At 37.3% G+C, this 14,276-nt stretch overlaps 1 protein-coding gene across 1 annotated transcript in view; it reads right to left on the bottom strand.

The window, feature by feature from the left end:
- Positions 1–237: 237 nt before the first annotated feature.
- The window catches only part of SEC11A (SEC11 homolog A, signal peptidase complex subunit), a 39,611-nt gene continuing 25,572 nt past the window's right edge, over positions 238–14,276 (bottom strand). The window contains exons 4-6 of the mRNA XM_036737045.1: positions 8,517–8,636; positions 1,049–1,106; positions 238–770 (exon numbers count right to left, since the gene is read on the bottom strand). Coding sequence (XP_036592940.1) covers positions 720–770; positions 1,049–1,106; positions 8,517–8,636 — 229 coding nt within the window. The 3' untranslated portion in view covers positions 238–719. The remainder of the gene's footprint in view (positions 771–1,048; positions 1,107–8,516; positions 8,637–14,276) is intronic.

Here is a 14,276-nt window from a genome sequence, read left to right on the forward strand (position 1 = left end):
GAAGATGATCTAGTGAACAAGTAATTTTATTTGTATGATGTTTTCTTTAGAGCTAAGTGAATCCTTTTGCTCCAAAAGGAGAGCAGTAGAAAATACAGTTGCTAAACTTTGGGCGAAATGCTTTAACCAATGAACTGTTTACAATAAAGCTTCCACTCTCTTGAAGATTTCATAAAACAGCACAAGAATGCAAACTCTGACAGTTCTTCCCGACAAACACAAGTCAGGGATAAGGGGTTCGATGTGCAAAGTCTTTTATTCAAAGTTTTGTAAAGTTAAGACTTATGATGACCTCAATGTACACCATTCCTTTTATCAAGAGGAATGGCAGTTTCAAACTCATCCAGAGCTGTAGCATTATTTACAGAGTTCTGTAGGCACTTTAGAAGTGAAGCTTAGCTTCAAAATACAAACACTGAGGGCTTTGGCTCAACCTTTTAATATAAAAAAATTCACTGATGTACAAAACGCTAAAATGTGACATGAGAACATATGAAAACCTGTGGCTGAATTTCCCTATGTGTGTGCACACAGGCACACATGCACCCACCCGCAGTCACCCACACTCTGCAGTGGAAACACAAACTAATCCAAACCGATTTGACCAAGAAGCGCTGACATCAGCATTTTTTGCTTCCACTTTTCACAGGCCAGGATCTACTCCAAACATTTTGAACAAAAAGCATAGTATCTTCCTCAGGAGCTATAAGGCAGACATCTTACTCCCGATGGACCAGCACAAATAAACCCAGTAAAAAGAGGACTGCATACTGGAAAACAAACAAAGGAACAAACATCAGACTACTTGTAGATCCACATTGAGTTTCCCCTCCACCAAGAAACTTAAACTAACTGTCAGGGATCAATTTTTGTTCTCATGTAATAAATTCGATTGATCAGTTATTTCTCTTTCTTAATTGTAATTATTTTTTGCATATATATATGTGTGTATGGTGTGCACATAAGTGTGTATGTATGCACATATGTCCATCCCCCAAATTGGAGAAAGGTATTAATTTTCTAAGTAAACAGTGAGGCGCTTTCTTACCTTAAATTTAGGATAGTCATTCATAAGGATCGTCACAATTCCAATATATGGAACAAATCTAAGAGAAAACATATTTTATCACAATACATCCCACATAAAACAATCAACAAAGAAAATATTCTCTAAGCATCTCTGTGTAAGGAACTAAGAATACACATTCAGGCCCTAAGCAGCTTTTGAATCTAGATGGGCTAACAGGACATATACAGGATTTATAGGGCAAGGAGGCATATATTGAATCCCAAATGAACCCCTACCGCCTTGAAAACCTCCTTTTGTGACAAAGAAAAAGTTAAGTAAACCCATCTGACAAATCGACCAATATCTTATGGTGTATGCAACACCCTGCTGCTACAATCCTCGGTTCTTTACCAATAGTAGGGGAGGGAATTTGATCCTTTCTTCTCTAGTATTCACTAAAATTGCTCTCAGTTTAGCTCTTTTTCATTTACATTATTTTAATATTGTGTACACCGCCATCCTAGCTCTGCTGGTTTCACTCTGCGGCAATCCATACCAGTCTTCTCATGTTTCTCTCAATTCCTTATGTTTGTCATTTCTTATAGTGTAATTATGGTCGTATACTACAATTTATTCAGCCATTCACCAATCACTGGGTATATACTTTATTTCCGGGTTTTTTTTTTTGGCTAGTACAAAAAGTTTTATTACAAAAAGTTGAAAATATCTAAGATCTTCCTTTATGTTTGATCCTCTTGTGGTATATGCCCATAGTGGGGTTACAGGGTCAAAAGGTATAACAATTTAATAACTTTTTGCATAATTCCAAATTCTTTTCCAGAATGGTTGGTCCAATTCACAGCTCCAGTAATTATACTAGTATATCTGCTTTCTTACAATTCCTCCACCATTGACTATTCAGTATTTTATCAACAGGAGCATAGGTTTTACAATTATATCTATGCCAATGACTCCCAGCTCTATATACTGAGCAACATTCTCTCCCGTGAGCTTCAATCTCACATAGCTGATTGCCTTTTAAACATTTCGAAATGGACTTCTCAGAACTCAGTATGTCTAAAACTGAACTTATTATCTTTCCCCCTAAAATCTACCCTTTTTCAAACTTCCCTATTTCTATCCCAGGTAGTCCCATGCTTCCAGTGTCTCAGGTTTATAAATTCGGCATCATCCTGGACTCCTTACTCTCCCTCATCCCAAATGGCCAATCAGTTAACAAATCTTGTCTTTTCTACCTCCATATTATCTTTTGTACTGGACCCTTTGCTCATACAGCAACCATCTTAATTTAGACCCCCAATCCCTCTCAATTAGATTGTTATAAGAGCCTCCCTAACTGGTCTCCCTGCCTCAGTTTCCACTACAAACTGCTACCAAAGTAATTTTTCTTTCTTTCTTTCTTTCTTTTTTTTTGGAGTTGTGAACTGATCCAACAATTCTGATTTATTTTATTAATTTTGTTTTGTTTTATTTTTATTTTTTTAAATTGAATTTTATTTTACCAGAACACAAATACAAAATAGAGAAAAGAAGCAAAACATATCATAAACTTAAATATTGAAACTTAAATATAAAGTAAGAAAGAAAAGAAAGCATGTCATGTGCACAGCAGAACATAGGAGAGGATTCAAAATATGTAACAATAAATTTTCATTTCAAGAAAGCCTGTATGATAAATGATACACCTTGTGTTGAGAACTGTCCATCTTTTCTTTGCTTCCTTGTGTTTTCTTTTGTTCTCTGCTGTGCACTTTTTAACTTTGTTCTTTTTTCCCTCATCCCACCCCCCAGAAAGCTACAATATAATTTAGATATTTCTTGATATATACATATACATACAGATTTATACATATAAACATGCATATATAGACATATACTTTCCCAAACATAATCTACTCCTGATCTTTGTTTTTTATGTTTGCACATATCTTTTGCTTCTCATCCTTCCTGCCTCCTCTACTTTACTTCTACCTGCTACATTGCCTTCCTATTACTTGCCTAGCTCCCTCCTCCATCAACCACCCTGCCCTCCTATTACTTGCCTTCCCCCCTCTAAGGATCCCTCCCCTATCCCCCCATTCCCATTAATCTAAACTCCCTTTACCTATTCCCTCATTCTCCCCTCTAAAAATCCCTCCCTTGTCCTCTCCCTCCTCACTAAACCCCTACCATTTTATTTCTTTTAAATTTAGAAGACTTTTATACTCTTCTAAATATATACGTATTGTTCCCTCTTAAACCCATTCCCAATGAAAGTACGTTACCAGAACTACCAGCCCTCCTCCCCATCTAAGTCCTCTGTATCCTTTCTTCTTCTTCTTACACCTCTCTTGTATAAAACAGTTACTCTTTTTAGCTGTTTCTAAATGGTTTTACTTTTTGAATTCATATCATAGTCAAGTTTATCCCCCTCTTTCGTATAAGCTCGACAATTATTAATAAGAATATTAGACATATGTTTTACATTATATAAAAGGTAAGCAGTCTGTTCTTGTAAATCCCTTCTAGTCAGTCTTTGGTCTGTTCCTTATGTGTCTCTTAGTTCTTGTATGTTGAATCTTCTGTTAGGTTGAGGATTTTTTTTTAACAAAGTCTTGAAAGTCTGGGGTTTTGTCAAATGTCCATTTTTTTCATTCAAGATAATACTGAAATTTGAAGGGTATGATATTTTTGGCCGGAGCCCCAAGTCTATTGCTCTTCAATATATTGTGTTCCAAGACCTGTGGTCTTTTAATGTTTCTTCTGCTAGGTCTTGTGTAATTCAAATTGTGGCACCATGATATTTAAATTGTTTTCATCTTGATGCTTTTAATATTTTATCCTTGATCTGGGGATTTTGGAATTTCACTATGATATTCTTATGAGTTTTCCTCATAGGATCTTTTTAAGTGGTGTTTGACGGATTTTTTCTATGTCTCCCTGCCTTGTTCTAATGCTTCTGGACAATTTTCTTTGATTATTTCTTGTATTATTGTGTCAAGATTCTTTTTTTTGAACATAACTTTCAGTTACTCTGATTATTTTTATATTTTCTCTTCTTGATCTATTCTCCAAATCTGTTGTTTTTCTTACAAGATGTTTCATTTTCTCTTCTATTTCTTCATTATTCATGTTTTGTTTAATTATTTCTTGATCTCTTATAATTTCAGTGGCTTCACTTTGCCCAATTCTAATTTTCAAGGTGTCATTTTCCACCTTGAGATTCTGTATCTCCTTTTCTAATTGGCTGACTTTCCTTTCATAACCTTCTTGTTTTTCTTGGATTATTTTTATTTTTATTTTTTCCTTCATCTCTGTCATTTGGTTTTTAAAGTCTTTTTTAAGATCTTCTATAAATTCTTTTTGGGCAAGTGACCATTTAACGTTGCTCTTTCAGGATTTCTTTACTTCAATGTCCTCCTCTGAAGATGAACCCCGGTCATCTCTATTCCCTTAATAGGTTTCTATGGTTGGATTCTTTCTCCTTTGCCTATGCATTTTTTTTTGTGGTAATAACTTGATTTTTATAATCACCTCTAGCCCTGGGGTATGGGAAATGGTGCCTCTTGCCCCAGATCTTCAGTTCCCTCTACCCTGGAACCAAAGCCAGACCTCCAACCTCCTATAAGTGTCCACCAAAGTAATTTTTCTTATGCATCGATCTGACCATGTGATTTCTATTGCTTCCTATTGCCTCTACAATAAAATACAAAACCCTCCTTTTTAGTTTTTAAAGCCCTACAAAACAAAGCCCCAACCCATCTTTCCAGACTCACTGGATGTCAACCTCCATCTTTTCCTCCCTGCCTTCTGCAACCTAACTAAATGAACCTTCTTTCTGTTCTTCACAGATGACACTCCATCCCATCTCTGCCTCTGTACTTCCAATCTGAGAATATGTAACATATGCCTGGAATGTGATCCTTCCTCAGAGTCCCTCTCTTAACACACACACACACACACACACATGTATATGTATATGTGGATGTATATATGTACTTGTCTTTTCTATTAGGATGTAAACTCATGAGTAGGGATTGTCTTCCTCTTTGTACTTGTATCACCAGCACCTAGCACATAGTAGGTACCTACTACATATTTATTGATTGATTTTTGATCACTGTAAAAAGCACTGTTTTAGGAAGATTAATTTGGCCATAGTGAGCAGGATGGAGTGGAAAGGAGAAATAGGATGGGAGAGAAGGAAAGGAGAAATAGAAACACTTAGGAGATTAATGTCCACTCAATTGTGAGCAGAGTCAATCATGACAAACTTGGACTAGGGTGATGACAATGGCAAAAGAAAGAAATCTAAGCATTCGAGAAGATTATCTCAGTTTGGCCTGCAAAGCACAGGTGGGGCAGAGAAGATTGTGAACTAATTCTAGCAAATCACTGCTTTCACTTCTAGACATTTATACTACACTTTGTGCTTTTACTTGAAAAAATATGTACATCTAAAGATAGAGATTTAAAATCATAGCAGGAGTAACAGGGCAATACGTTCTATCTGAAAGACACTAGAACAAGTTAATAAGGGAAGAGAAGGATCCTTCTTTGCTAGATTTAAAAAGAGAATAACTTTGGGCTCAAAACAGGGTTATGCTATCCTGCCTGAAACCAGGGGATAAGACAATAAGAAGAGTAATTTCAAGACAAAGGAGGAAATTAACAACAAATTTTGCCTTGAAAAACATGGGATAAACTTTTAAACTAGAAGAGACCTTAGAGATCTCATATCAACCTCATTTCTTGACTAATGAGGTTTCCCTCCTTTTCTCCTCCCATCCAAGGCAAGTGCAGGTGAGGGAGACATTTACTGGAGAGACTGGTCAGGAATTGATATACAGACAGGGACTGGACCTGGGATGTCACTGGGATAGGGAACTATGCCAGTTATGAATGAGAAAACTCTCTCTACCAAGGGCATGTTAGCCCACCTACAGTGTGCAGCCTTAGAGAGTTGCCTAGAACAGAGGTGTCATACACTCTCTGTGGAACCAGATTAAAATGTAATTAGGAAAAGTTTAACAAAATAAATAAAAAGATAACAGAACCTGTGGTTTTCTAAATCAAGATGCCACCTTCAGTAGCTCCCTTTCTATTTGAGTCTGACATTACTGGCCTAGAGCACCAAGGAATTCAGTGTCTAGTCCAGGATCACACAACCAGTATGCGTCAGAAGTAAAACTTGCATCCAGGTCTTCCTGGCTTGGAGGCCACATTTGGAATGGGGATAATGGGCTGAATTTGGGAAACTGGAGCTCTTCAATTTTTCAAACTAATCCTAATGTATTAACTCAGGCATCCTAAAGAAGGAACCAAAGGCATAATTATCTGTAATATATTAACTGCTACCAGGTCGATTTATCTCCTGCCATCTTTACCTTTCCTAGCTTCCTTGAGGTATCACTAATGCCCTCAGGTTATAGTCTGCCCAACACCAGGCCTTAGCTGCCCTCCCCACCCCACTTCAATAGAAACTCTTTTTGTAAGAGTCAGGAATCTCGGTAAGGTATTTATCTGATTAATCTACAATATTGTGGATGAATGACAGGTTTAATTATTTTTTAATATATAATATTTTAACTTTTCCCCAATTACACGTAAAACTATTTTCTAACTTTTTAAAAAAAGTTTTGAGTTTCAAATTGACAGATTTAATTCTTAATAGGGTTTCTGTACTTTAAAGGAGAAGCTTAATAACACAAAAAACCTTTTAATTGTTAGAATATGTGGGTCAGAGATTTTTTGAGGGGTAGTGAAGCCTCACCAATTTCAACTCCACCTTCAATTTTTCTTCTTTATTTAACTACTTCACCAAGGAAAAAAATGCAAGGAACAAGCATTGTGGCAACACATCATCCGTTTTCCCTTAATGCCCACTTTCTGCAAAGGGCTTTGAGGTGCTCAGTCAAACAGAGTGATACTTGGGGAGAGAGCTGGCTGGCATAGCTCTTCACTGGGAATGTTAGAAATTCATGACTCTGAGGAGAGGGGCTATTGTATTTTTAACACTTACTCTTTGTAATTCAATTACACCGCTGGCATCTTATTGTTGCACTTCTGCTTCATTTCAACACCCACATAAAAGCAACAGCTTTGAGAGAACCCTCTAACTTAAGAATAGGAAAGATTTCAGCTTGGCACTAAATGCTTCAGTATCATGAAGACTAAGAACTACGACATCTTCAGTAAGAACGCTCATTAGATTGTCCCTTGTGCACTTTCACTAACACCTTGATGGTCACCTAACAGAATCTGGCGAGAGGCTTTCTCTGCTTGATCCATGCAGTCGCCCCTCTGCCCAAAGATCTACAACCACGAATGCCTATAAAAATGGTATCATCTTCTCTGGCTTTTCTGGGTTGCCATGACTAAGCAATTCACCAAGTGGCAGCTGTGAGAAGGCAACAATACTTGACTAATTAAAAAATCGCATAAATGAAGCAATATAAGCACATCACCTGAAACTTGACTGAAGAGGGATAGCTGGTCATGTCACAAGAGCAAGAGATAACTCACCAACAGCTGTCTATTCCACTAGTATGCAGAAGCATCATAAGAGGAAGGCCTTCCTAGCATGTTGGCAGTTAGACATATGCCAACGAGAAGAATCACACCAGTAAGAATGGATGGGCTGTGAGCTTAACCATTGGAGGTAGGTTCACATCAATGAGGTAAAAGATCCAAAGTAGCCAAAAAGTGCTATAAATGGTAAGATTTTAATGCAAGGTTGGCCTTTCCTTTCCATCCTACAGATTTAGATTTCTGAGCCAACTCCTACTGTCATGGGATGTCAAGGGAAATTTTAACATTGATATTAGCAAATACAAGGTAATCTTGCTGCTGGAAAACTGGTAAAAACTTGTAATGAACATTCTCTACCCTACTGCTTCCCTTTAGGAGCAGAAGTCTTTCAGAGCCAAGTGCTATGTGACTCCATCTGATTAGGTCCTGCAGGTACTCACTTTTAGGAATGTGATGTTAGTAACTTCATAACTAAATAGTTAAACACTTAGGTTAGGGGTAGGAAAGTGATAACTCACTCCACTTGAATGGCTTACAATGCCTGTCTTTCTATAGTACTCTTCTCCTGATATAATTTGAGATAAACTGGCTTCACATCATTTCACAGTCTTTTCCAGTCTTCTATAGAATAAAACTACCTGATCTGTCAATAGCAAGGTTAAAATGGTCTGGGGGAAAATAATAAGAGAAATGTTTTTTAAATGATCAGTCAGTGATCAAGAGATTAATCCTTCAGTTGCTGAGAGTATATTCTAGAGAGGAAGAGCACATTTTGCCACATCTGGGATTCTTTGTTCTATAATTCTTGATATCTTTCTCCTTATACTAGTTTCCTTGTATGCAAAGTGGGATGGAATTCTTGGATTCTCTAAGAGGTGCAGCTTTCCTAAAGTCACCAAGGGGTGGGGCAAGGAAGAGACCCTTCTTGGGGTAATATTTTACACTCGTAACCTGACAAACTCAAATTGTTACTTACCCTCTTGCTCGTCCTACTACATCCTTTTTCTCTAGCCAGAGCTGCCCTTGCTTATACAGCCCTCGATCATCAACAGCATTATTGTCTCCTTTGGTCAAAAACTTGACGTGTCCATCTTGCCTTATAAATAAAAGGAAAATCTCAAATCACCAGGTTGCAAGCATGCTTGAAAACACAAAATTTGCCATTTGAAAATAAAAAACTCTCATTGTCATTTGTCAATGTTCCTATGGAGCTTAATAGCTGGAAAATACTTTGAAATAATTTCCTAATATTAAAACTAGATTTTAGACATATTAAAATGAAGTTGTTTAGGGGTTTTTCTAAAATGACTGCTTGTTCGAAGTCAGGAGAACTAACAGTTATTTCACAATTTGAAAACTGACTGCTTTAATCCTGTTAAAGATATGATAGGTTTCTAATAATTTTTAAATTCAATAGAAAATAAAAGGCTCTATTGTCTTCTATCAAAGTTTTACTTAATTTTGTTCGAGGGAGTTTGGAAAAACTGTTATATTAGGGAGAAGAAAGATGACTTCAGACCCCTGTATATTCTACTACTCGCTTTAGAGATTCCATATCAAAAGCTAGCTCTCTGGGAGGAGTTAAAACTGCAGACAAACCAAAACTGGAAGGTGTTGCAAACACTAAAGACAGAAAAGTGCAAACAGGCACAGAAAGGAAAAGTGATGCCACTTATAAAAATGCAAATAAATACAGAGAAAAATCATCCAGAGATGGTTATTCAAAGGAGGTGATAAAAAGAACATCTGAAAATATGTAGGGGGTGAAAACAGACAGATGCCAAGAAAGGGCTGGTTCCAACAGAGACGACTAAGGTTGCTGTAGCAATAACAATATCACCAACTCCACGGAGGCAGGAAATAAAGGGAGTTACAGGAAGGCAAAAACTGGGAGATGGAAAGGGGTTAGGGTTTTTTACTGGAGGGACAGGAGTAAGAAGTTGATCCTGACTGCTCTTACAGTAGAGCTCTCCCTAGTAGTATATGCAGTATACAGAACTTACATAAAACATTTAAAGAAACAAGTAGGACAGTAGCATTCACCTTATAGGAAAAACTTCTGTAGTTTTATTATTTAGTCTGACACTGGAAGAACAGCTTTCTCTGATTTATTCTGTGTAACTGAAGTGAGTAATTATTCTCTCAGGGCAATGAGCTCTTATAAGAACGTACTCAAGCACTTCATGCCTTATGGGAGGTCAACTATTGATGGATGAAGATGCTCTTACACAGAGCTTCGTCAAGGTTTTTACTGACATAACTACTAAAATTTAATACCATCAAATTCTGAGGAACTCAAAGCACTTATGATTAGTCTTTCATCTTCCAGTGATGGTGGGTCAGAGGGAGGAGACACAGAACACCACTCTCTGTTAGATAGGGAAAATAAGATGCAGAAAAGCCAAGAGATTCAGTCTCCTCCACTAGGCTGCTATCAAAGTCTAATTAGAACTGAAAATGCATGATCACCAGACCATCACATCTCCTATAAGCTTGACTTTTTAATGAAGTCTCTGCTTTGGATTAAAAACTACATGGGAAAATGTGCTTCAAGTTGTATTTGTGAAAGCTCAATACAAAGAGGCCAGAAACGTCAAACTGAGTAAAGGGATTACCAATGAGAATATAGCTGAGGGAAGATTTCTATAGCTTATTATACCACACACATTTCACAAGTATTTTCTACAGCAGAACACATCTTTAAATTAATTTTTCCCCCCAATCAACAAGCATCTATTTTTTTCTCCCACCCATCCCCTCCATCCCCACTGGGAAAAAAAAAAAGAAAAACAAAAAGCTTTGTAGTATACAGAGCAGAACACATCCTCAGTCATACAAGTGACTAAAAAGGCATAGAGAAAAAAAGATCCCACTGTTTGCTGAGTATAAAAAAGCATTTATACAGCAAAATGCAGCCTTATAGGCTCTCCCCCGACAAGATGCAAATGTTAAGTTCATATCCATCAATCCATATGCACTTACTGAGCAGTTCCTAAGTACCAGGCACTGTGCTAAGTAAGCACTGAAAATACAAGGAAAAAGTAAAAACAGTTAAAAAAAAAAAGTGATGAGCTCCTACCCTCAAGGAACTTACATTCTAACAGGGGAGACAACATACAAAAATCAGAAAAACAAGATAAATAGAGGGTAGATGGAATATAAACCTTACCCAGGGAATGGTACTAACAGCTGGCAGGGAAAGATCAGAAAAGCCCCCATGAAGAAGGCAGGGATTCAAGGAGGGCAGGGATTCTTTGAGAGCTACCACAGAGGAAGCTTTGTTTAACAATCAAATATCAATTGTAAGCAAAGCATAAAACAGGGAGATACATAATCACCAAAAGTACGCTATACACTGATACAGGGGATGCTGTGCACGGAGTCCCAACGGAAAATGGATTGTGGGGTCCATTCAGATAATAAGTGGCACTATATCAACAAGATCAAGCCCCAGAGCACTACAGGACCGCCTGGATGAAATCTACAACCACTCAAAAGAAAGCAGCCCAAAAATCCTCACAGGAAAACCAAATCACAGGAGAAAGTCCACATATCTTAGTCACTATAGAAATAGCTTAGTAAGAAAAAGGGGGAAAGTTTGATAGTAAAAACTGCAACATTTAGTGGGCTCCTTAAGATGATCAGCTAACTCAAGACATCCTTCACAGAATGCTGAAGCATGGACTAGGCTTTTTTTTCTTTTAAAATTAAACCATTTCTAGCTCTTAGAGTAGACAACAGTCTTTGTGGAACAACAGATAAGATCCAAGAAAGGCTTCATGATAAAGGATAGAGAACATAATGCATATGAAATAATATAATACATCAGAAGACTGACTCTTGGCTTCACTTATCTTTCTGGTCTTGGCCAACTTACAACCTCCCTGAGCCTCAGCTGATCTACTTGTAAATTGGGGATAACATGATTTATCCTATCTATCTCATGGAGGGGGAGGGGCAGAGCCAAGATGGTGGAGTAAAAGCAGGGACTTGCTTGAGCTCTCCCCCAAATCCCTATCTGTCTCATGGGACTACTGTGAGATTTAAATGAGATAAAAACATATAAAGTACTTTATGGTGGAAAAACTATATAAGATTGTTAGTATTAGTCATTCAACTATAGCCTGTTGAATCTCTGCTGTGTAACAAATACCAAAAGAAGTAAAAACTAAGACACAGTCCCAACACACATGAAGCTTACAATATAATGAAGAGATAACACAAACATACAGCTCTATATGACAAATTTAATGCAAAACTGACCAAACTGGGATGAACAAAATGCTAATTCAGGGTTCCAGGAAAAAGAAGGTGATAGAATTGAGTTAAAAGGGATAGCCTTGGTAAGAATCTGGACCTCTCATTTCTGCATCTGAGAACTAAGATCAATAAAGAGTAGAGAATAGGTAAGAAACTGAGGTGTGTGGAGGTTGGAAACTGAGAAAACTCATGATGCATGGTCCTAATCTTAGTGAAGAAGGAGCGGCAAGGTATTCTGTAGATGAATATAGAGGACAGGAGAGGGACTTAAGGAGAGAAGAAAAGTTATTTTGGGGAATGAAAGCAGGATTTGATAAAAGAATGAAAGGACGGTTCAGTAGTAGTGAAAGCCCAGCGAAGGCTATGAAATACAAATTTAAAGGGAATGAAATCAGTTCAATTTCAGTATTTTCGTCAGCAATATTAGACTAATGCCTAAAATTTTCCTGGGAGACCTAAATACCAGGTTGCCAACATTTAATCCTCTAAAAAAAAATTCTTCTAACCAGCTCTTCCCAGTTTGCTTTTCTTCTCTCACATTTACCGAGCTCCATTCTAGGTCAGCAGTACAACAGAGGGTAGCCTGTTATGTGCAGATAAGAGCACCAGGTTCCTCCTTCTTCTGTTGCCCAATCAGGGAGCTTTTTTGTGCCTATCTCAATCTCACATAGAGGACAGGCTGCAAGACTACACTGTTGACTGGGCTAGGAATACAAGGATGCTACTCTATGATTCCAAGTTATAATCATAGCAGAAGGTGACAATCAGATGACTTCTTTGTTTTGGCTCAAAGCTGATAAGGTGATGAGCTCTGTATTTCTCCAAATGGCTTTTGAAATTACTAACCACAACAACTTTGCAATATATAGCATTATTCAAAATTATAAGTGACCAAAACCTAGGAGTGGAATGAATTAAGGTTTGGAGGACTTAAGCTATATGATAGGTTGCCATGGAAAAATGAATAACGAGCACAAACAGGCTGTGGCATATTTCCAATGATGACTTGTATGCATTAAGTGTCATAAAAAAAGACATCATATATTTCCTGGAAGACTGGAAAAGGTGGGCCTGTTGGGTGAGACCTAGTGATAACAGATGTACAGTCCAAATGTACGGAAACTCACAAAATGCTAAAAAACCTAAAGCAGAAGTTCTTACCTTGGGGTACTTAGGAACTTAGATTTAAGTTTTTTTAATTTTGTTTTTATTTTTTCTAATTTCTAACATTCATTTTTGAAAATTTTGAGTTCTAAATTCCTTCCCTCCCTCTAGATCCTTCCCCACCTGCTGAGAAGATGAACAATATATCAATTATACATGTTAAGTCATACAACCCACATTTCCATATCAGCTTTGGAGCTGTCTTGAATCACTGTATTCATTGTAACAGAGTAGCTGAGTCTTTCACAGTTGATCAGCTTTACAATATTGCTGCTATTGTGTACAATGTTCTGATTCTGTTCACTTCATACAAGTCTTCCCAGGTTTTTCTGAAACCATCCCCTTTTGTCATTTCTCACAACACAAAATCACAAACATATACCATAACTTGTCTAGCCATTCCCCAATTGATGGGCTTCCCCTCAATTTCCAATTCTTAATCACCACACAAAAAGAGCTGCTATAATTATTTTTTCCTTTTTTCTTTGATCTCTTGGGATATAGACCTAGTAGCAATATTGCTGGGTCAAAGGGTATGCAGTTTTATAGCCCTTTGGGCATAGTTCCAAATTATTCTCTAGAATGGCTAGACATGAACTTGAAAAATATTTTGATAACAATATGACTGATTTCCTCTGTAATCCTATGTATTATATTTGACGCATTTAAAAACATTATTACAAGAAGAGGTCTAAAGGCTTCATCAGACTGTTGGAAGGATCCATGACACCAAAAAAGGTTAAGAAACCCTAACCTAAAGGAAGGCTTCTAACATACTAGGTGAATCCTGTACATGGGATTCATGGAAGGATACAGATGAGAATCACAAAGGATGAGAAACGTGGAAAGACTGCCATTTGAACCAACGAAGGTAATATCCACACAGATGATATGAATGTAACAGTCCATTTACAAATAGGATAAAATAAAAGAATAAAACTGTATTTATTGTTTGCATATATAAAAAGGCATTTTATATTAATGGAAAGGGGAGGAAAGTAGGAGAGTTGAAGAAAGGGAAGAGGAATCCTTCCTTAGCACCTTGTTCCCCATCCTTATTCCTAGCCTGACAACCTCATCTCTGTTCTAAAGTAGCCCCCCTGCCTCCACCTGTACCCTTTCATCCTGCCTAGTCTTCTGTTTAAGGAAGATAATTTAATATCGAGACGAATGTCTATACTACTAAAAGTAACTCGTACGAATTTAGAAGAGCCAAAATCACAGCTCTTTAAGTTGGACCCCTCAAGATTACAAAGTAAATCACTAAAAGACCAAGCTTTTTGATACATATCAGTGTGGGAAAGGAAAAGGT

This window comes from Trichosurus vulpecula, chromosome 8 (assembly GCF_011100635.1).
Source record: "Trichosurus vulpecula isolate mTriVul1 chromosome 8, mTriVul1.pri, whole genome shotgun sequence".
Classification (NCBI taxonomy): Eukaryota; Metazoa; Chordata; class Mammalia; order Diprotodontia; family Phalangeridae; genus Trichosurus; species Trichosurus vulpecula.